At 39.4% G+C, this 23,118-nt stretch overlaps 4 protein-coding genes across 4 annotated transcripts; 2 read left to right on the forward strand and 2 right to left on the reverse strand.

The window, feature by feature from the left end:
• Window positions 1–2,281: 2,281 nt before the first annotated feature.
• Window positions 2,282–5,676, forward strand: LOC105271447 (cytochrome b561 domain-containing protein 2). The gene is made up of 3 exons (XM_011312996.1): window positions 2,282–2,511; window positions 3,277–3,491; window positions 3,710–5,676. Exons 2-3 carry the CDS (start codon window positions 3,330–3,332, stop codon window positions 4,238–4,240), a joined length of 693 nt encoding a protein of 230 aa, XP_011311298.1. The 5' UTR covers window positions 2,282–2,511; window positions 3,277–3,329; the 3' UTR covers window positions 4,241–5,676.
• On the reverse strand, window positions 5,119–14,631 carry LOC105271446 (sodium- and chloride-dependent glycine transporter 1). The gene is made up of 11 exons (XM_011312995.1): window positions 14,511–14,631; window positions 13,246–13,517; window positions 12,606–12,858; window positions 12,058–12,216; window positions 11,072–11,279; window positions 10,520–10,691; window positions 10,004–10,360; window positions 9,725–9,934; window positions 8,320–8,661; window positions 7,984–8,212; window positions 5,119–7,880 (listed from the first exon to the last, which is right to left on the reverse strand). Exons 2-11 carry the CDS (start codon window positions 13,291–13,293, stop codon window positions 7,714–7,716), a joined length of 2,145 nt encoding a protein of 714 aa, XP_011311297.1. The 5' UTR covers window positions 13,294–13,517; window positions 14,511–14,631; the 3' UTR covers window positions 5,119–7,713.
• Window positions 14,632–18,550: 3,919 nt separating this feature from the next.
• On the forward strand, window positions 18,551–21,156 carry car (vacuolar protein sorting-associated protein 33A). Its single transcript, XM_011312999.1, has 5 exons — window positions 18,551–18,796; window positions 18,860–19,053; window positions 19,299–20,614; window positions 20,800–20,922; window positions 20,996–21,156. The coding sequence occupies exons 1-5, from the start codon at window positions 18,692–18,694 to the stop codon at window positions 21,088–21,090; spliced, it is 1,833 nt and encodes a 610-aa protein (XP_011311301.1). The 5' UTR covers window positions 18,551–18,691; the 3' UTR covers window positions 21,091–21,156.
• Window positions 21,147–22,887, reverse strand: LOC105271448 (serine/threonine-protein phosphatase Pgam5, mitochondrial). Its single transcript, XM_011312997.1, has 5 exons — window positions 22,572–22,887; window positions 22,286–22,464; window positions 21,845–22,059; window positions 21,507–21,637; window positions 21,147–21,437 (listed from the first exon to the last, which is right to left on the reverse strand). Exons 1-5 carry the CDS (start codon window positions 22,739–22,741, stop codon window positions 21,287–21,289), a joined length of 846 nt encoding a protein of 281 aa, XP_011311299.1. The 5' UTR covers window positions 22,742–22,887; the 3' UTR covers window positions 21,147–21,286.
• Window positions 22,888–23,118: the final 231 nt, after the last annotated feature.

Here is a 23,118-nt window from a genome sequence, read left to right on the forward strand (position 1 = left end):
TGAGAAATTTTTTTTTTTGCCGGTGCATATGGACGCGGGGGTTACGCAATGCGTGAAAATACGTGCGAGTTTGAAGTATGAGAAAAGTGCATTCCACTGCGTGCGATACTCCATCGAGTTGTGCATAATCATTAGCTGGTGACGACTATTCATCGATGATTATGCACTCGCCGTGTGGAAGAGTTTATCTCTGGAGGAATGAAGTGTATAAATCGCCTGAGGTATCAGGTTCCAGGTACCGCTGATAACACCGGTCAATATTTCCCATTCAAATTTATCGCGCTCTTCTAATGACTGGTCATTAATTTATTTTATTCCCCGGCAATTGAGTTTGATAACACACCAATGCGATTATGACACGAATTAAATTAATTGCAATACAATTAACGATATTAATTACAAAGTCGTTCATTTATCATAAAATATTAATGCATCTAACATTTTATGGTAGCATTCTATAATTCACTCTCAAAAAACGTATGATTTTTTAGAATCACGTAAAAGTGGTGATTCATTAATTTATTTATTTGGTAATTTTAAAGATTGTTGGGTGTTCATTATCTAGAATCGCCTATCGGGAATTGTGTCTAGTCTCCATTAATCCGAATGTTTTCCTGCATTTTTTACAAATAAATTTGAAAAAATGAAATATTAATGTCGGATTTGCGTCCAGATCTTTTGAAGAGTGTGAAATGAATGATGGAATGGGTTTAGTGTCCTTGGCAGGTCAGTCCGAGGTGTAAATTAGTCATTAAAAATCTACGATGTTTTTCCGTCGAGAAAAATGAAAATATATTGACCATTGTGTGCGTCAGACATTTTCGAAGTAATCTCAAAATAATTAAATGAAATAGTCAAGAGATAAATCATTATCTATATATTTATTGTATCTGCATTCGAGGAAATATTATACGCATCAATAATTCTGTTGATAGTCAATAGAGGAAATAGTGGCACGTCGTGGGAATTCCAAATGAACTTTCCCTCTATTTTCCTTTATCAGTTTGACATTCTCGGATTCACGATTTTTCGTTCCACTGGCGATAACTGTTTATCAATTACCGAATATTTTCCTCCAGTTTAGGATCGGATTTGATAGTGTAAAATTCCGGGAATGCCCAATGTATGTCCCCTGATTTTCCCTATCAATTACAAATTTTTCGGGGATTAATTTAAACGGGTGCAATTTATCCGCATGGTAAAAGATTTATTCCGATATTATAATTTTTTATGTTATAATTATAATTTTTTCGTAGGACTTCCGGGAGGATTGTAATTTTTCTATGAAAAATTGTGATTTTTCCTGGACTCCGGACAATGTGGACGGGAAAGTTGGTAACGACCCAAAAAATATCTCGTGATAATTGAATGCAAGAGTAAATGGTAAATGCCTTTTTATTTGCAGAGACTATGCTCCACAGCCTCTGCAATTATTTCGAAGCAAACATCGCAATTAGAGAGACGGTTTACACATCAGTCGAGTATAATTGTGATGGAAATTGATGATGCTTTTTTTAGATACATTACGACACTCACTTTATTAGGGTGTCACAAATCATGATAAGAATTATTAAATCCAGCGGACTTGACACCACTGTCGCAGCCTCAGTCGAGCACTTGCGATAAAATTTTATGGAAATTATATTGAAATGGTATTTCAGCAAATTTCCAATTAATTCACTTTTTTTATTCCATTCTAGTCAATTATTTCCATGAATTCATTCTATTTGGAATAACAATTAGAATATAATTTACATTAATGCTAAATCCCATTAAAAATTTCTACCTAACGTCAATTACAAATAAAAAAATTATTCTCCAAAATTATTGAGTCGTGATTCTCCCGTTACCATCGACCCAATTTCTGATCAGAAAAATTGATCGGTCGTTGTAAATAAAAAATTGAAAAAAAAAACCTGTCCAGTGGTTTTTCTAGAATGGAAATGACAAAATCGATGATTCGAGCATTGAATTTCAGAGTATGAGATGAAAAAAGTGATTCCCGAAAACCGCAAGCCCCTGGTGCGCCGAAGGACGAAGTTCTCTGGAGAACATTCCCACTGGGCAGACGTCACCAAAACGCCAATTTAACACCGACTGACTTTTCCCTGGAAGTATCAGCATTTTTTCACTTTTATTTCAGTATTAACTACAGCAGATTGTGCGGCGATTAGCGGTACCAAGGCCGCACAATGTTTTTTAGAATCGGAGTGAGCGGTGGAAGACGAACGATATAAACATTTCTACATGGAAGGGGCATCGTTGGTTGGTTCGGTTTGTTTCAGAATCGTGTACAGCAGTCTTGGTACTGCTTCAATACCAGCCTGGAGCACATCACAGCAGTTTAGTTTTTTTTTATCTCCCTTTTCCGCCTCCACCTCCTACCGAATTCAGGTCGTCGGTGTTTTACGATTAGCCCGCGGTCATTTGTGGAATAACTGTTCAGTGTGAAACCCCAATTGTTTCGAGATATTTTCTATTCATGGATTTATGCTGAACGGAAAATCAGAGGTACGTTTTCAATATTCAAATGGATCTCTGCGTAGTTTTGTCGATTTCACTGATGAATGTCAAATACTCGAGAAATTATTAATTTCTATTATAAATCAATTTTCATTAAATTAAAAATGAAACAACAGCGAAAATTGCAGCTACTTGTCATAATTTTATCCAACTATTCTTCCAACTACTCGATTAATTGAAAATGCCATAAAATGTAATCATTAATTATCACAATAATCTCGAGTTTATGAGATAATTGAGAACAGAAAGAGCCGATGAATTTTCAGAAATAAAAATCCACAATGCCAGAAATTAACGCGTGAATTTTACGAGCGTACGTGCAGGCGTATGACTTTCGCCCAGGCAATTGCTATAAAAATTAATCACTCATGAAAGTGACAGGCGACGATGGGCGGAGGGAAATCATAAATTTTCGGATTCCAGTGGCTGATTAAAGTATCAATGGGGTCGAATGGTGTGTAACGCGTGGCAAACGCATCAACGGAGGAATGCCAATTGCAAGATCCACTTGCAGCAATTATATCCCCCATGCATTATACCATTGACTTATGAATCCCTGAAAGAAAACGCCACTGCATGAATCACACTCCGAGAAACGTTCTCCGTCGACTATTTATTACGCAAAAAGCAGAAAAATATATAAACGCTCAGTGAAACACGGAAAAAAATCCTGGGAATTCTGTTTCTCTTTGCTCGTCCACCGACGCAACTCCATTGTCTGTCAATTCAATTTGTCATTATCTGTTTCCACAGGTGGTGACTTACAGCTGTGGAAAAGGATTCAATTACTCAATTAAAACGTTATAATGAAGCCAGAAACAGAAGGCAGGGGTTTTCCCAATACCCTCAGCCTCATTGTTTCAGTCCTGGTCCATGTTCTTCTTCTTGCACCTGTTCTCTACATCATCTCCATATTTAGCATTAATTATAGCTTCTTCTCCTGGCACCCAATATGCATGTCTGTCGGTGTGAGTATTGCAATGATTTATTTTGAAAAAACACATAACGCTTTCCCTCGAGAATTCTTATAGTGAAATCTGAAAAAATTTCCAGTCGACAGCGAAAAATTCTGATTAATAAAATGAATAATTGCCGAGTAATAATTTTTAAAGGAGCAATAGAAAATTTATTCGTTCAGAGTATTGAGAAGAAGGAAGTGATGATTGTAATGACGAATTATTCTTAGGTGGGGCTTCTGATCGTAGAAGGCGTCTTCAGTATATCTGGAGAGGCGAACCTGAGTCATCGTCTCTCTCGTGTAAATCGGGTAACCACCCACTGGATCATGAACGCAGTGGGCCTGACTCTGATGTTCATCGGTCTGATCATAATAATTGTAAACAAAAATAATCACAACAAGCCGCATTTTGCAACGACTCACGGAAAATTGGGCCTGAGTGCAATCGTGATAGCCTCGGTGGTGGGTTGTTTCGGTATCCTGGCGAACAACACCCGGTGGCTGTATCCCCGGGTTCGACCCATTCTCATAAAAGTCGCTCATGCATTCGGAGGAATAGCTATGACAATTATTTTCATAGCCACACTCATAAATGGTGTGTACAAGGAACCCCACCTCCTCGGGGAAACAGGAATCGCCCTAATCTGCGCTGCTCTGGTGATCGCTGCTGTTCTTGTTCTCTTCAAGCCCATCATCGCTGCCATTGCCAGGACCAAAGTCATCCTCCAGCCACCCCAGCCACACAATCAGAGCACATGACTAAAAACATTGTAAATTCCCTAAATACCATCAGAACCAGTCTTCTATTAATCTGCGACATCATCTTGAAATTTCTCACAACGACAATCAAAAGAAAATGAAAATTGCATTTGTTACTCATCCCTCAATTATCTCGACACCTCTCAGAGCATGAATAATCTAAAATGAAGAATCCCCAAATATTGAACTGAATGAACTGAAGCGGAATGAATTTTCGAGGGAAATTGAATGAAGAATTCAACCAACTAGGCATTGAAAGTGATTTTCTTGAATTTTTCTTTAAATTGAATAAATCTTAGAGAATAATAAAGCCCTCCGTCATTTAGGAGGCATTCCACCATAGGACTGTTCACCTCCAGTAATAAAATGGAATCCTCAATTGGCCCCATGTGACCCTGACGATGCGTACGAAGCGTAACGACTTGTGTACACACCTATTTGACAAGCCCCTGTGCACTCACATGTCCGAGGGTCTGAATGATGACAAGATCGATAAGGGATCACGGGAACAAGAGACTCGCTTGTCCCTGGACACTCGCTCTTCTCCGGAATTTTGTCCAACGGGGAATGACTGCCCTCACTCATTATGAAATACCATTTAAACTATGAAAAATTATCAAGACTCAATCACAGGACTATATGGAGCATTAAAAAAGCCGTCGAGTAAGCGTCGTTACGTCGTATTCTTACCCGCATACTTATGCTAATTCAAAACCGCAATGAATATGCTAAAGGCAATTGCAATGCAGTACTGCATCAGTAATTTTACGGCAGATGATTTTCATCTGCAGATTCCAAAGACAGATTGCCAGATTAAACTTCTACAGCTTCCAATATTGATTTAAAAATTGACAATTGAGTAACCGTAATGCAATCGGTTCAACCATATATCAACACTTTATTGTAATTATTTTATACACGCATCATATACATATACACAGAATGCATATACTTTATGTATATCTGTTCTCACTCTCATATTTGTGTCCTCATCTTTGTGTCCTCGTGGTACAATGTACATTTATAATAATACAACCGAGCATTTTCTTTTTAAAATATTGTTATCAACTTGTTATTATTCTGTCATATTCCAGTGTCTGTTAATTTCTCAGTTACTCACGATTATTATCCTTTTGTTATTCCCTATTATCCACCAATCGTCGGAGGCCCATCGCAACTTAACATTATGCAACAACGTGTACATATTTATTTATAATATATATTTATACATTTACCCCAATTTATTATCTCTAGAGTCTTAATCTAGAGGCTTTTATATTTTTTTTTCTCACAAGTCACCGTTTGTCTTTTTCTTTCAGCTTAACTCCTGTATCATTTTCATTTTGTATTCATTATTGTGTTTGATTGTATAACGTTTTGTTTGGATTTGTCGAAGAACTTATGTTCATGGAAATAAAGGTATTGTACAATTTTCATAGCTCTGATTATTCGAAACTATTGTAAATAATCTTTGATTGGTATTTTGATATCCAGAGTGAATACTTTTAATTTCCCGCGGGTGAATTTTACGCTTCTCCCTAAATATTCTACTGGAGAACAATGAATTCCATTGGAATCGATGTATATTCATCCAGCGTTTACAATATCTTCTGTTTCCACCCAAGAAATCCAATTCCCCTCGGCTAAAACTCAACTTTTCTACCTATAATTAGCTCCTAGGGCACTTTGTACTGTTCGCTCTACTGGTGTTTACATTTTTCTTATACTTTTGGTGATTGATTTTTCTGTCTGCACCGCAACAAGTAGATTTTCAAGCTCCTAGATTTAAACATCTACTGTTTGATTAATCTCCCACTTATCATCCGGGTGATTCCCTCCTTTCCCTATTCTCAGTCGTAAAATATTCTATACCTACAAATAACGAAAATAATATTAATCCCTGGAAATTCGTGTTCACGGTTGTATCTTAGTGTTGATAATGACCCCATGTATCCTCTCCGTTTCAACCTAGGTGACATTTATCATCTAATTATCTAAATTAATAATGTAACTCTATTCACGTTATTTAATTTCCCTTGTTCGTACGAGAAAGCTCATTGACATGTTTTTCGTGTATGCTACGCTCTTCTCGTTCTCAATGGAAGATCTCAAGCCATTTAGCAACAGTTAATTATATCTAACGCATGGGATATATCCCAGTTATATATTTTCCTCGATTCAACGGAAATCATAAATTGAGAAAAAATGAAAAATAACAGATCAAATAAACTCGTGAACATTTCAATACTTTCTTAAACCCTAGAACACGTAAAAACATGCACTCTCATTCAATGCAAACAGTAACATTATTAGATAATTATTTTTCATCAGCTCTGATATACATATTTGGTAAATCACTCGACACTTGCTCACAGATATGAGTATATGCTTGAACATTCGTGGGATTTTATTTTATTCGGATTATTATTCTTCTTCCCTTTCTCGGAAATCTCCAGTTGTCAATTATTATAGAGGTATTATCAAATGATGCGGAAGTATGCAACGAGTGCATGAGGGTCTGTCTCAAATGTATAATATCTCTAATTGTGTAAGGTTTAAATACCAGTGAAAGTGTCAGTCGGGATGAGTTAATAGGATTAACTATCAAACCATTGACCCATGCCCTCCAGCACTCCCCTCAACTCACGTTGTACAATATATCATATAATTACACGGTTTAATCACTAGCAACATGTTGTAAATGAGCCCAATTTCTTCAGTATATGTCTCTCACGTCTCAGCTCTTCACATAAAAAATAAATGATTCCATATTTAAATAGATTCTCTTTTAATATATTTTCCCACAATTATTGACTTCACGTACACTTATATATTTGTGATATATTCTTCAAATAATGATTATATCAATGCACGTTTCTAGCGATTCTGGCCCGCCAAAATTCCCTGAATACCACTCTTTTCTTTTTACTCACGATTATTGAAAACATCTCTCGTTCGCTACTGAACAATTCCTTGTCAGAATCGTTAATCAATAGTCATTTTCATCTTGAAGACACTTAACTAAAATCTATCTTATGGATAAGCTATATCAATTGGTTTACCTTCTAATGAGCAAGACACCTGGACAATGTGTGAATGTGGCAAATAATCCTCTTGATTCATCCATTAGTTATTGGGCTTCAATTCTAGTTGCATTAGTTCATCAACATTTTTTTCCTCGTATCGAGCGAATCCAGTCGTCACAATTCCGTGAAAATATCGCGCAATCGTGACACGCGTCTAATTGGCCACAAGCACGCGTCTCAACGATTACGTAATATTTGAGTCAATCAGTAAGAAAAAAAAAATAAATAAAAGGAAAAAAGAAGTAGTGTAAGGAATTCCACACGGAGAAACAGAGACTATGATTTCCCAGATTCGTGTCCTCAAGGATGAATTTTTCATTTAAATAATAAATAGCGTTTTGAAGAATAAAATATTATCGATTACTCCGAGTAGAAGTGCACATCATGTCAGACCTGTTGTGATGTTATGAGATCAGCTTTACTGGAATTCTTGAGAATCGATGGACCAGGAAGCTTTTGCGATGTCCCTGAGGGTATCGAGGGCTGCAGCATCATCGGTTGACCATTCACTAGCACTATGGTGTCTCTCACTGAGTCATACCCACCAGGTTGGCCTTAAATGCCAGACAAATTGATTTCAATTGATTTCAATTGATTTCACAATTATTCACATTGATTGATTCGTAATAAACTATTGAATTGACGTGCGGAATTCACCTGGTGGTGGTGTATGAGTCAAAGTTCTCGACGGTGTGAGAGGATTTCTGTTGGCAGGTCTCCACTCGGCAGTAGGCTGTAGCAACATCCTGGCCCTTGCCCACACCGACTCCCCTTTTTTTTTCTGTCTGACGCGTTCAGAGCTCCTGGAGGTTCTCGGGTCTGACTCGTCCTCGTCATCATCGTCGTCGTCGTAATTCGATCGTCTCTTCGGGGCTCTCAATTGGAACTAGATGAATTTAAGTTTAAGCATCGAAGACAGGAGAGAATAAATGGAAATCAAGGTCTCACTTTATGGAGGACGTTAAAGGAAGACATTATGCAGTTGCCACTCACCAGTGCAAATAAAATGATGACAAAGACCGGAAATAATCCCACAAGCCAGCCAACGGCGTCCGCCCATCGTGGGTATACGTAAGCGCCGTAGGACAGTGGCTCGTACTCGACCCAGTTGAAGAACAGGATGAAGAATAGGGCAGCTGGTGTTATCACCTTCCACATCCACGTCCAGAAGAATCTCCAGCATCTCCCTCGGGGACCTATCATGTGCTGGACGTCATCCAGGAAGCGGTCTGCGCCGTACACCCACGCTACCAGGATGCATTCGCTAATTGCTATCAGAAGGACTGACCAATTTGCTGCATATTTATCCATCAGCTGGAGCCAGTACATTCCGGCCTGAAATACAACGAGTTTCTCTTCGAAATGGACCCAAACAATAAATTTGAGATTCAGTGCACGAGCATTGAAGATTTATTCAACAGTTCCACATGAATTTCAAGTTTCAGAAAATCTTACCAGTGGAGAAGCAAATGTTCTATTGTTTTTTTGTTTAAATGCAAATACCACGGAAAATTGTGGAGAATTATCGATTTTTCAGCGGTGAGAAGATGAAATTTTCAATTATAAAAAGATCAAGACTATATTTTTACTAATTCCAGTTAATTCAGTTATTTTTCTTGGCTTTTTCGGGGAAATGCGAATTTTTTTATGTGAATTTCCATGAAAATGTTTTTCTGGTCACTGCAGCACAGGTAAATATTTCAAAATTTACGGGAAATTTCCGGGAAAATTTTTTTATAGCGTGGGTAAATGATGTATCGTGTGACTAAACATTATTAAGTGTTAAACGAATGCAAACTACCGAGGGAATAAAAAAACGAGATGATATAACTCGTCAAATCAACATTGACCCACATCTCGCAATTATTAATATCAAAACCTCTTTTCGAATTTATTCTCGATCCAACGACGCAATTGAGTATCGAATTCCCAAGGACACCTCGACTTCGGAAATTCGATAGAACCAGGATATTCATTAAAATGTAAATCACCGTTATCTGATTGACTTCATCATCCCCAGTTTGATCATAATTCGATAAAGCATCACACAACAATCGCAAATGGCTCAACAAATCAAGGCAATAGTAAAATTACGCGACCACACCGCGAATTAATCCAAATAAATTCGCTTGATTGAAATTAAAAATTAAATTTCTGAATTCCCCAGATTTTCCGTCACTTCCGCGGATTAATTGATTCGAAAAATCAGTTATTTGATTAATTAGCAGAATATTCAATTTATCAATGAAGAGATGTGCCAGAATTTCGAATAAAATGGAACGAAATATTAAATGAAATTATTTTTTTCGTATTGATTGACAAATATTTATTTAATCAAGACTCAGTAACTGAAGTCTAATGAATTTAAAAATTCGGGAGAAATAAATTTTCAACTCACATTGGTAGTGAAAATAATTCCCCCCGCGTAGCCGAATATCGATACCCCGAGAACAACCCAAGTTTTGAAATTCCTGAGTGCAGGAATACCATCGAGGATAGCGGTAGTAACAGTCTCCATGAGTGCAAACTGGGAATCCAGTCCCAGGGTCAGTAGCATCACGAAGAAGAGAAGAGACCAGATAGGTGCAACTGGTAATCTCGCCACAACCTTGAAAACAAATTCAATAATAACTGGGGGTGGTAAAGGGAGGAAATCAATTATCATTCAGTAACTTACCTCTGGATAAACAATAAACGCTAGTCCAGCTCCCTGATCGACAACCGAGGCAACGGGTACGCCAAGTTCATGAGCGAGAAATCCAATTACCGAGAATATAACTAGACCAGCGAAGAACGAGGTCCCGATGTTGCTCACTGCTACGATCAGGGAGTCCTTGTAGCAGTTGTTGTCGAATTTGTTGTAGGAACTCAGGGTGATCAGGCCACCCCAGGCCGGACTTAGGGCGAAAAATATTTGAACTGCTGCATCACCCCAGACCTTCGCCGAGGCAAGGCGCTTCCAGTCGGGGGTCAGGTAGAACAGAATTCCCTCGTCGGCTCCTGGCAGGAGAATTCCTCGGATAAAGAGGGCGATCTGCAGCAGCATTATTCATTATCGATGGTATTCATTAGAAACGAAAAAAACAAATAATCACCTCCAAATAAAATAAGGTTGATAAATGGGAAATTCAAAGGGGAAAGAGTTTGTTAAGAATTTTTTTTATTAATAATGGCTTGAGGCAGCGTAAATTACCAGAACAACGTAGGGAAATAATGCAGTGAAGTAAACGACTTTCCCCGAGCTCTGGACCCCTTTGCTGAGGCACAGGAACACGATGATCCAGGCGAGAAGCAGACAGGCTGCCATTGCCGGACGGACGGATCCAGTTATTTCAATTCCTTCACTCATTCCCAGCACATGATGTCTACATAAATTCAAAGATATAATCTCATGATCCCAGTACTCAGCTAAACCATCTCAACTTGTCTATTCGTAAATCTTTCCCGTGAAGCCCATAATCCACAAACAATTTCCACCGAAAGGTGAAAGTCTGCAGACTATTTTTATCAAACAGATATTTAAAAATAAATTTTGTATAAAATTTGAGGGAAATTATTCACGTTCTAATCCAAACGCGATGGAATTGAATTTCTCATAAAAAAATTATTGATAATCAATATTTCTAGTGTTATTAATTAATGGATTATTTCACTTTCCCCGCAGGATTCATTGAAGTAATTATTCCCAAATCGATTGTCACCGATTGCCAAACGGTTTTCAGTTAATTTAACGTTTCATTCTCACTCGAAATATTCCTCGGCTGGGGGCCGTCTCACTGCCGATGCAATTATGTCTGCTGAGAGGTTCATAGCAGCTTGTTGGGTTGAATTTAAACATTGTCGTTTGTAATAAGAATTATTCAAGCTGGCGCACTCCTCCGCTTTTATCGGTTCGATGCAGTCCTCACCGCTCCACTCGGGCTCGCAATTCGCCCAGGGTAGGCTGCTGCCTCCTGCAGGCATTTAAAAAATGAAAAAAAAAATAATATACATGAGGATGCAATAACCGGTGACCTAAATGGAAATGACGAGTGGTAAGCCAATAATTAAATCAGATGGGAAATAACAATGAGAGCGTTTCTCGTGTTTTCATTCTCCGGAATTGCTTGAGCCTTCATATGTGTTTACCATACAGCGATTTCAATAGTAATATTTCCTCTGAATTATTTCCTGGATTGTTCTCCAGATCTCCCAAGGATTCTATTGAATATTTTCGGCAGGAACCCCCGACGCGATTTTAAAATTCAGACTTTTGGAAAAAACTGAATCAAAAACATAATCCAAGAACAATTGTCTATGAGAATTCGGGGAGAAATAGCGGAAATATCGGGATTTTGGTAAAATAATTTTTTGAAGCTCTCAGTCTTCTCCATAAAAAAGGTTTTGAGAAAAATTTTGTCATCTCTCTTCGATTCGGAGATATTTCTCGAAAGCTCGAGAAGGGAATGAGCAGACTTATAACATTTTACTTTATTACTGAATTTTATGTTATGTAATTTTATTTAATTTTCTTTCATCGACCATTTTTACTAGAAATTCAAGTAAAGTGATGAATTGTAGTCATTGTCATTCACAACAATCTGCAATTTTAATAAATTCCCTGTGAAATTGTGGATTTCGCGATTATCACGATTTTTCTTTTACCAACGAAGTGAGTAACTTTCTACGAGCTGGAATGAACGAATGAGAGAGGGTGATGTTAAAATAGCGACCACAATGTAATATTCTCACCAACAACAGATGCAAACATGTAGTAGAGCGTCCAAGCGATGATGAGGTTGTAGTACAGCATAACTACAGAGCTAACGAGCACCATTCCGTATCCGAGACCCCTGAGCAGTGGTGAAAACCTCTTGTAAGCAGCAACTGGACCCAAGCTGGCATATTGCCCTGGAAAAAAAGCCCGGGGAACATCGTAAATTTCGAGGACATAAACCCGGAGCTATGAAAAAAATTCCGAGAGAAAAGTTTTTTGGAATTCAGAAGTGAATTGCCCCGAGAGGAGTCAATTTCTCTTCAGCGTCAGCATTACGCTGAATTTTGAAGAGAATATATTTTATGGGTGATGGACGCTTCAATTATTTCGTCTTTGAAATTCTGTCAAATAGTTTGATTGACACTAATGGCGCAACTCTAGAAAATTCATATCGCATTATTGCTCGGCTGAAACCACTGAGGACTTTGGAGCGTTCACTGAAATCGGTGGCAGTTAAATAAATATATCTTTCAGATGAAATAAAATTTTGGGATTATTTTCAGTGGGGGAGGGATTTATTTACCCAGTGAAAGCTCCATGAACATGAGAGGAAGCCCTGCGATGACGAGCATAATGGTGAAGGGGATGAGGAAGGCACCACCGCCATTTGAGTAGCAGAGGTATGGAAATCGCCAGACATTTCCGAGTCCCACGCTGTATCCCAGGAGGGAAAGTAAAAAATCAAATTTTCCCGTCCACGTTCCTCGCTCCGGATGCTCATCTTCCCCATCCTGAAGGGGTGCTTGACTGTTGGCCACTGAATACTTGTCCTCATTCTGAAAATATTTATAATCTTCAAATAATTCAAGCGAGAAAGCGCCTTCTCGCTCATCAGAAAATATCCAAACAATTAAGTTCAATTTTTTGTGCATCAGATTTTTTACTGTGTTTATATATTTTATTGCAGAAAAAATACTCCATGAATATCAATGACTTCAATTCATTCCGTAGCAGAGTGAAAATTAATAATGAAATTTCACTGTTGTGTTGAATATTGATTGACCTAAAAAATTAACTTTAGGATAAAATATTAAAAAACGGATTTCATCGAAATTTGATGAATTTTCACCCTCAAATCGGCTGCAGACAGATTTTCCCGCACACGACTAGACCCTGAAATTTCAATTCTAGACCCTGACATTTCGTAAAAATAAAAAACTCACATCCCAACAGTCCAGATAAGGTTTCATCCTCGGCGAGGAGTCCTCCATCCTCTGTTCTCGCTTATTCGCCAGATTGCCTTGTTTCACGTTCTTCTCCGTTTCATATTCGATAATCACCTAAACACTCTCTGCACTAGTCCCTCAATTCGTTTCCATCACAAGAACTGTATCTTCTCGTTTCCACAAGCTGCATGAAGCCCTTGGCTCGATAAAATCACGACAGTTCAAACGAGAAGAGTCGGCAGATCAGCCAAAGACCCCATCGATCTCATCTGAAATTCATCCCCCGTACGTTCCATCAGTTTTTCTCCATCTCATTCACCAAAGATTGGCGCACAAAGAATTCCTGATCGAATATTTATGCCCACACCAACCAATCCGAGAACCGAGAGACGAATCAGAATGAATAGTCTCCAAATGACTGGAGAATAAATAACAATGAAAACCAACAACAGACAAAGATAAAAGGGACTATTACTCATTTTCATTTCCCTCCCCAGGACTCCCCGCATTTTCATGGAAATCGTGGGTTTTCAGAATTGCTAATAATGCGAGTGGGAATGTTATTGCATTGTGCAATTTCATTACGTAATCTGGATTACACCGAAATTCGTATTAAGAGAGTTTGCCAGTGTTTATTCTCCCCGCGCTGGGGGGTCTGATTTATTCATCGAGGAATAGAACAAAAGGGGAATAATCGACTCTATTCGAATTCAAAACCGAGTTAATGCGCCAATGCGAAAATTCTCTTCAACTTCAAATTATTACTCTACCACAAACGATTATTTTTAAAAAATCCCGGGAATGATTCCCCAACAAAGTGATACAAGCGCATCTGTTGTCTCCGCCCTGACGTCAGCTTTTTTTGGAAATATCCCTGAAACCGAGGGAGATAATGAGATTTTCGTTGGAACCTTTTTTACCGGGCTAATTGAGATCTGCAAAAAAGGTCTTAACGAAAATGGCGCCATTTCTATTGGTGTCAGAGATATTTTGAAAAAACACTCCCGGTTCAGTTTTTTCCTCGCGATTCAGGTTTTCGGCGTTCTCATTTTTATTTAAAAATTTTTTCAGTTTATTTTGATAATATTGATGTATGATTTTCGGTGGAGAAATGATTGATAGGGAGAAGGCATTCGAATGGAGTAGTGTAATTATCGCCGATTGGAGTAGTGATAATTAAATTGTTCACTTGATAAAAGCTCGAGTGACGCAATCAGCCCAAGGTCCTTCGCTCCACTAAAAACGTATAATTCGACACTCACCAAATACTCGTGCCCTCGATGTAGTGGGGATACGAGAGGGAGGAGAATTTCAATTCAAATTCACCTCCCGGTGAATAGTTGCAATCACACACTAGCACGTTTCATTGATTAAAACCATCCGTTATCCAGGTACAGTGGTAACACCGGTGGCAGAGCCTTGAGAATAATCAAATGCCACTGTCGATTGCCCGGTCAGCTGTTTTCCAACCTCGAGGTCATCCGGTACGACCCTGACGATGATGACAACTGTTGGCCTTGAAGAGAAACCTCCGCCGTGGGGTCCACCACCTCCGACACCTCCTCACTTCTCCCAGGTTCCAATTTTCAATCACATACACACCATCAGGAGAACGTATCAACCACTAGGGAATCCAGGAAGACCGATGACCGAATAACTTCTAACAGATTTTCAACACCTTTTGCAAATTTTCGCGTAAAGATAAAAAGTCAGATTAAAGGAGAAAGTGACAGGTGGCAAATGGAAAATGAAAAATAAAAAATGAAAAATAAAAGATGAAAAATGAGAGATACTTGTTTTTGTTGATTATCGGTGATTAATTAGGGAAGTAGGGGAGTAATGGATTGTTAGGAATTATTGTCGGGTGCAGAGACACGACAATTGTCGGGGTTGAACCGATAAAAATATCGAGCGACGGACGGAGAGGTGAAATGAGCCCGCGTCCGGCCAACACCAGCCTCCAGCCTCTTGTGGGGGTTGTACCATTGGGAACAGCAATGCCAGGTGCCACACACCCACACAATTTAACATCAAAATACGCGTACACAACACCCACACAAGGTACCAGAGTTGAATTCGATCGATATTACTGCTCCTGCGAGCTGCGTCCTACCCTAAACCTTGCACTCTTGTCCTCCATCACAACCGCTATCACTGGAATGGTTATATCCACCCTCACGGACCCCTTCAATCTCTATCCCCCCACCACTTGGCCCTATGCATTCTGCTAGTCGATGGAGAACGAGGGATAGAGGGAAGGACGCCCTCATCTCCTCGTCCTCCTTCAAACCTATTTCCACTTGACTATTTCTCATCGATATTTTACCCTGGATTTTACCTTACTCCGAGGAACCAGCCTCGTCTTATCGATCGTTATCATTATATCGGTATTTTTAAGCGCTCCTTTACTTTTTCAGATCCTTCCCAATGCTCGGCATTTTTCACACTAGTTCTGTCGGCTCGCACATTATTTATTCATTATTTGCCGAATGAAAAATACATATAAAACGGAAATTAATTGAAATCCATTTAAGATTGTTTGATTTATTGAGAGAATTGATTGAGTGACTGAAAAAATCGGGGAAGGACCGGAATATTTGGTAGTCGAATTAATTGGGAGTGAAACTCATCTAGAAAAAGTTGGAATTCGATGGATTAGAGTAGAAAATTCGAGAAAAATTCGATAAGCTCGATCAGCTAACCGATATTAGATATATATCAGGTCTTTTTACCCCTTTTTACTGTGAAGTCCCTCATGTTCGCACATCGGCATGAACCATTGAGCGAGTGAAAGCGAAATACGATGGCATAAAAGCGTCGATGTCGTACGAAGGTCGAAAGTCGAGTCTCTCATTTCGCTTTGAGAATTTTTTTGCATTTTCCACACTTTCCTCAACTACCAACCTCTCTTCTAATTCAGTCCCCGGCTCTTTCCGGCCTGAAAATTCCCCTGAAGAGACCGTTTTCCTTCGAATATGAATAGCGAGATCTATGAGAGTGGCACATCTTCAAACAAATTATACATAATGTTGCAAAAAAATCTCATTCTCATCGACTCCTTGTATCCGTCAGAATAGTTAATTAAGAATTGAGGATTAATTGACAATTCGTAATTTAAAGAAAAGCCAATGAGAGTGGGAATAAAAATTCAATTATTCGATGAGATTGAATAGCGAATAAACACTTTGTCGCTTCAATTTTTTAATTCATAAATTATTCCGATTTTCTGAATAATTTATGTCGATGAAATTGCAAATTTTTCAATAAAACCAATTAGCTATCCTTTAGCATCATGAATTTTCCTATTTTCTTAATGAATTAAAATCCTAAAAAAACGCAAAAAATTTATTAATTTCCCATTTCCACAATCAAAGACTGAAAATTTTCCCAGTAAATGCGAAAAAATTATAAGTACATTTTTCGCAGAATTTTTTGAAGTGAGATATTTTGAGAGGATTGCGATTAATTTCTCGGAATTACTTTTGATCGTTGCGTTAACGAGGGGAAGAATTGTGGAATTTCATGGACTATGAAATATCGCTACAGTGAATACGAGGACAAAAGCCAAAAGAGGACTCCAAATAATCGTCTGCCTCTCATTCATTCATGCATTCTATTCAATGAACCCGAGGAGGTATTTCTGGTTGAAATTCAAGTTCCAGGAAATTCCGCTTATCATCATTAACGTATGAAAATTCAAAAACGTACAAGGATAACACAACCACGCACGATTAACGATTATTTTCTAATATTCGGGGAAATGAGAAAACCCCCCGACTACATAATAAAAAAAAAATCAATAAATATCAAGTAATAATAATAATAATAATAATATAATATAATTTATAATAGCTCCAAAGAATAAATAAATTATTGTAATTCCTGAGATCCGTTCGTCAGATTCTGAAATGTGTGAGAAATTTCGAGGGAGAATTTTCACCCGGAGATTTTTAAAGGAATTGAACCAATTTTGACTGAGCCATTACCGCCCTTCTCATTCGAGGCATGATGATCGAAGGGGTGTACGAGAGGATTCGAGAAAGGGTACACAAAGGATAGGGGTCGGAGGTAACAGGAAGGTCGGGGCTGATCGCAATCCGTTGGCATTCAAGTGAATCCCTCATCCCCGAAAAAAAAAAATCACTCACCCTCATGTACTCGTCTATTTTCCCTAGTCCTCTATCCCCTTGAATGCGATCATCATCGAGCGAACGAAGTACGAGTGTCCGTTTAATTTTCAACGTCGTGTGAGGGAGAAAAGATGAGGGAAAAAAAAAACTTGCGATATCCTGGGGGGGGAGGCATTATTTCTCTCGGCTTTTCGCTGCGTCACCCGCTGGAATCGTTGGAGGAATTGCTCCTCGATTAGGAACAAGGTCGAGGTTAAGGGAAAGAACAAGCCTAATCCTCGGGCTTGGAACGACGTCAAGACCCTTTTGGAAATCGATTCGTTGGGTGGTGGGGGATGTCTATGACACTGAACTGGTGGTAGTTTTACGGCGCATTTTGGCTGCCTCTGGGGTGACGACTCTGCAGGTACATGAATTCGATAATTACAATGGGGATATAATTGCATCCGGTGGCAGGGGAACTTTCAATTGAGCCTAGTTCACCGCAGAATTACAGTCCAGGGGTGGGTTCATGTCTCACCCTGCTCGTCAGGCTATTCGAATTAAAACCGATGGAATTGATTAATTAACCCTGATCAAGGGATAATAGCTCATCATTCCAGGGATGACCTTTTTGAATATTCAATCGGGACGGAATTTATTATGTGATTTCGATCATCTCCGTCTCGGTTTGAACCTTGGGGTAAGGAATTTGATTAAGCTCGTGGGAAAAGACGGAATTCTTGCTGAATTCGGAAATGCTCGAAATATTTTGAGGAATTTTCATAGCTCTCCATCGAGAACCGCGAGATTGGGAGTTCTACTGGAACTTCCGGAATTTTTTAGAGAGCATTCCTGTCTTCCGGGAAAATCTCGTGGGAATTGAATTTTTTTTTGAGTAAATTTGAAAATGAAAATTAATTGAAAAAAAAAATTAATTGATTTTTGAATTGGATTCAATGTAATTTCGCGAAAAATTTTGCTTTCCTGCAATTCAATTGCAATTACATATTTTATATCGCTTTTTCCAAATTTCGATTGTTTAGCAAAAAATCTATAATCACACCCGAAATTTCTCAAAACTTATGGTCTCTACATTTTCTTCCCCGTCCTGTAATCACGTATGGCTGTCTTTGACGGGCTTTTTCTACTTCTCCCTGAAATAAAAAAAAAAAATTGCCGGCATCTGCAGATGGCGCAGTTGTTTGACAACTCCAGGAGACATAACCTGGTGCTCACCTGACAGATGAGTTGTTGAACAGAGTAGAACAAGTGCAATAATGAAGAATCATAATCAACAGTAGATCAGCGATCGGTTTTAGTCTCAATGAAAAATGTCATCCACACATTTATCCAGTGGTAGATTGAACATAGGTCTTCTGCAGGAGCAGACGAGAAAACAGCTGGTGAATCTGATCGAGAGGTGTGATGGGCCGAAGGTAATACTCACGAATTATTTTTTTTATCGTTCACTATCTGACGGTGGATTCTTAAAATGTAAGGCTATCGTTTGGGACCGATCCCTGGATGGTCCAGTGGGGCTCATCGCCAGGTACAGTCTCCTGGAGGAATACGGGGTTGTGAAAATGTATCAGCTGGTGGGTGGACAACTCCCTCCCACAAATGTTTCCAACATAATATTCATCGTTCGTCCACATTTGGATATGATTGATTTAATTGCCGAGAATGTGCATGGGTACGTGCGAAAAATTCAAGATTTCTATTATGATACAATTATCTATAATAATTGCACCCTATCGAAATTTAAATTAAATTCGATATTTACTGTAATTATCAAATTATTTCAATCCTTTTGAGTTGACCAGAATTTTTGATAAATCAAAACATAAATTAAAAAGAAAAATTATCTCAAAATTCTCCCACAAATTCTTTGAGACCCGAGACCAGGTCAGGTTTGAAAATATTGTGACGTTTCTCCAGGGAGCAGAACAGATCCCCGAAGGAATTTCACATATTCTTCGTTCCTCGAAAAAGTCTCCTTTGCCAGAAGAAGTTGCAAAACCGGGGTGTCTTCGGTAGCTTCACCTTGATCGAGGAATTCCCCTGCGATCTCTTCCCCTTCGACAGCGATCTGATGTCGATGGAGCTGAGTCAGACGTACAAAGAATTCTTCCTGGAGAATGACCCCACATGCTTGTACCAAGTGGCACAGGCGATTAGGCGTCTCCAAAGGCTCTATGGAAAGATCCCAAGGGTGACAGGTCGTGGTCCAGCAGCGAACAAAGTCTGGGAGCTGTTGAAACGTCTGGATCGAGAGGAAGAGGACGTAAAATTGGAGCGTGGACCCCTGAGCACTCCCCCAATCGAGCACTTGCTCCTCGTAGATCGAAGTATTGATCTTCTCTCGCCCCTGGTGACTCAGCTGACGTATGAGGGTCTCATCGACGAGATCTTTGGCATCCAGAACACAACGGTCCAGCTACCAGCAGGAAAATTCAAGGACAATGACGACTCGCCCACTGTCATGTCAGTCGATAAAAAGGAGAAAATAGTCCTCAACTCCGGGGAGGAATTATTCGCTGAGATAAGAGACAAGAATTTCAACGGAGTTGGTCCTGTGCTCAGTCAGAAGGCCAAGATCATCTCGTCGCAGTTCGACGAGAGACACGGGGACAAGAGTGTCCAGGAGATTAAGCAATTCGTGGCGAGACTTCCTCACATGCTGGCGACCAAGCAATCCCTCGCCAGACACACGACCATCGCAGAGATGGTGAAGGAAGTTACCGATTCTAATGACTTCCTCGAGTGTCTCCAGGTCGAGCAGGAGCTCCTCAACTGCATTGACACTGACAAACCCAATGCCTTTATTGAGGACTGCATAGCACAGCAGAAACCTCTGCTGAAGGTTCTCAGGCTTCTCTGCATTCAGTCCCTCACGAATTCTGGACTTAAGCAGAAGCTCCTGGATTATTATAAAAGGGAGATCGTTCAGACTTACGGTTATCAGCATCTTCCGACATTGTTGAACCTGGAAAAGGCGGGATTGCTGAGGGCTCAGCAGTCCAACAGGCAGTATGCTGTCCTCAGGAAGGCTCTCAGGCTTACTGTCGAGGATGAGAGCGAAATAGCACCCAAGGACATCAGCTATGTCCACTCGGTTTATGCACCACTGAGTGTTAGGCTGGCAGAGCAGCTCGTACAGCCTGGCGGGTGGCAGGGGCTCAATGATGTCCTGGGGCTTTTGCCTGGACCTGCTGTCAGCACTGACTCCCGGGGGACGATTTCCGGCATGAGACGTGAGGGATACTAATTAATTGATTATTATTAGGGATGAAAAATCGATGGAGCAATTTGAAATTTTCAATCATTTTTTTTTTTTTTGATCGATTAAGGTATTAATTATTATCATTTTTCGATTCATGAACTTCTGATAAATGTATAATACTCCTTTATTGTGTGATTTAATTCGGGTTTATATTAGGCGGATCTTTCACGAGTGAGGATTCTACCGCAGAGCCTCCAAGACTTGTTCTCGTTTTCTTCATTGGTGGCTGCACCTATGCCGAAGTCTCTGCTCTGAGATTTCTCTCCCAGCAGGAAGATCGTGAGTAGAAATTTGTGTATAATGAAAGAGTTTTGTATGTCTTCTAAAAAAATGTTTCTCTTTTATCATTTAGTCAACGTCGAGTTCGTCGTTGGTACCACGAAGTTAATAAATGGAAATACGTTCCTCACTTCGTTGATGGACGATTTGGAGACTTCTCGAAAATGAAAGGAACACATTTTGTAAATTACCAAAGACAAGGGTATAGATTAAATATACAACAGTTTATATTAATGGCACAGTCTTCAAACGATTTTATTTCTCCATACTGATAAGAAATACATGGGCACTGGGCCTCTGATTATAAAAATAATTGACTGATTACGTTTGTTGCCCGACAAACGATAGGAAAACCAGTTGTTTTTTAACTGGTAGTAAGTGCTTCTGGGGGTATGTGACCGGAATCCCCGAAGCATCGAAGCACGACTCGACCACTGGGGTGAATGCTGATCCACGTGATGCTGGCGTGTTTCAGGGAGAATCTCAACCAGGCCTCAGCAGGAAATTGCAGAGCCCTAGGAGAATAGAATTTCATTTTATTGTTGACAATTTTTTTTTTTCACTTCAACTTGCGATTTTTTCACCTGCATACGAAGTAGCGAATAACATTTGCATGGCACACGAGTAAAGTGTGGGAATCATGCGTTTGTTTTGGAGTTGCTCGATGAAAGTACTTCCGGAATGCTGCCTCTATCCTGGGTTCATCTTGGAAGAACTGAACTCAAATAGAAATCTGTACTGAAGTAATGTGAAGTAACAAATCGATTGAGGCGAGAGCTTATTGATAAGAAAGAAAAGAAAATTCAAGTTTAATTATTTTTGAAAGTTGCTCGTTGTAGATTCCAATTGAAAATAGACACATTGAGAACGCAATTATCTGTGGGAGAGTTAAGTCTCTGAAGGATGATAATACGAGACTCACGTGCCACTCGGATTTCCAGCTGCCAATTGGTGGCTCTGGGGGAATTGGCGCACCCTCGACGAGGAAGCTATCGTCCTCGACAGGAATACCTGGCAGTGATTTCTCAATTATTTTCGAAGTCTCTTGAGCCCTCGTCATCGTCGATCGAACAACGAGGGAAAATGGAATGGCTAGCTCAGCTAAACGCTTTCCAGTAAAATCCGCCTGACGTTTGCCTGCAATTCCAGGGAATTAATCTTAAAAAAATTCATTTTTTCAAATAGAAAATCACGGGAAACGAAACAAGAGGAGAATGATAACAAGTTTATTCAATTATTGTGTGAGTTTACGAAAAATATTTCCAAATGGTAAGGATATACCAAAATTATTTTAAAAAATAGTTGATTGCCATTTTAAAACCTCAATCATTTGAAATAAACATTTCTTCCAGTGAGTACAGACCTAGGTCCGTTAGATACCGTTCAGCATCATTTTCTCCCTTCAAATTATACTGTCCATGACGAATAAGTATCAGGTGCCTGACGGCTTTGGCCTTGTGGGCCTCGAGCCGCTCATTATATTTATTCTCATCAATCTCTTTACCCCCTTTGATTGGTTTTACCAAACTCTTGGGGTCTCTCCTGAAATAACTCAAGAGTTTGGAAGATCAAAATCATGGAAAACTTTTCGAACGTTATCACGATGGAGATAATGCAATTATCAACTCCCAATGTAAACAAACTCTAACCTGTCCCAGTTGCTCTCCCATTTGACCGAGGGGGTGAAATCGGTTGTCCAGGAGTTGGTGACGTGAGCAGATTTCACTTTGTTACCGTACACGTAATAGAACAATCCTGCACCACTTGCTGCGCCCAATGCTATTATTGTGCATTTCTGGAAACGAGAGAGTGTCGGCATTTTCCAAGAAACTACTCGTGATTTTTCAGCATCACGTGACCATGTGTATTTCTTCGAGTGTGGGGGGAGTTCAATGTGCTGATTAACCAATTCAAGGTCAGGAGAAATCAGACCATCACAGTTCAATACAAAGAGGATGGACTAAAGTAGAGGCTCAGTTCTGGGGGTTTGAGTGATCCCACCGGTATCGTAGTAGCTCACCCCAAGGCAAAGAGGACGCTACATGCTCCCCTGATATTTTTTCAAAAATTTCCAATTTTCCAATTTCACTGAATACCTCCTCGATTTTCATGCTCCCCTGATACATTTTTGAAAATTTCGAATTTTTCAATTCCAGTGAATACCTCCTCGATTTTCATGCTCCCCTGATATTTTTT

The sequence above is a fragment of the Fopius arisanus genome, unplaced genomic scaffold, assembly GCF_000806365.1.
Source record: "Fopius arisanus strain USDA-PBARC FA_bdor unplaced genomic scaffold, ASM80636v1 scaffold00111, whole genome shotgun sequence".
Taxonomy (NCBI): domain Eukaryota; kingdom Metazoa; phylum Arthropoda; class Insecta; order Hymenoptera; family Braconidae; genus Fopius; species Fopius arisanus.

Coding starts and splice junctions, on each gene's coding strand:
- LOC105271447 (XM_011312996.1), top strand. CDS start 3,330: ATGAAGCCAGAAACAGAAGGCAGGGGTTTTCCCAATACCCTCAGCCTC. Junction 3,492..3,709: donor CAATATGCATGTCTGTCGGT/GTGAGTATTGCA, acceptor AATTATTCTTAG/GTGGGGCTTCTGATCGTAGA.
- LOC105271446 (XM_011312995.1), bottom strand. CDS start 13,293: ATGGAGGACTCCTCGCCGAGGATGAAACCTTATCTGGACTGTTGGGAT. Junction 11,280..12,057: donor CATGTTTGCATCTGTTGTTG/GTGAGAATATTA, acceptor AAATGCCTGCAG/GAGGCAGCAGCCTACCCTGG. Junction 8,213..8,319: donor TCATCATTTTATTTGCACTG/GTGAGTGGCAAC, acceptor AAATTCATCTAG/TTCCAATTGAGAGCCCCGAA.
- car (XM_011312999.1), top strand. CDS start 18,692: ATGTCATCCACACATTTATCCAGTGGTAGATTGAACATAGGTCTTCTG. Junction 19,054..19,298: donor ATTGCCGAGAATGTGCATGG/GTACGTGCGAAA, acceptor ACGTTTCTCCAG/GGAGCAGAACAGATCCCCGA. Junction 20,615..20,799: donor GACGATTTCCGGCATGAGAC/GTGAGGGATACT, acceptor GGTTTATATTAG/GCGGATCTTTCACGAGTGAG.
- LOC105271448 (XM_011312997.1), bottom strand. CDS start 22,741: ATGCCGACACTCTCTCGTTTCCAGAAATGCACAATAATAGCATTGGGC. Junction 22,060..22,285: donor ACGGTATCTAACGGACCTAG/GTCTGTACTCAC, acceptor CTGGAATTGCAG/GCAAACGTCAGGCGGATTTT. Junction 21,638..21,844: donor GCTGGAAATCCGAGTGGCAC/GTGAGTCTCGTA, acceptor ATTTGAGTTCAG/TTCTTCCAAGATGAACCCAG.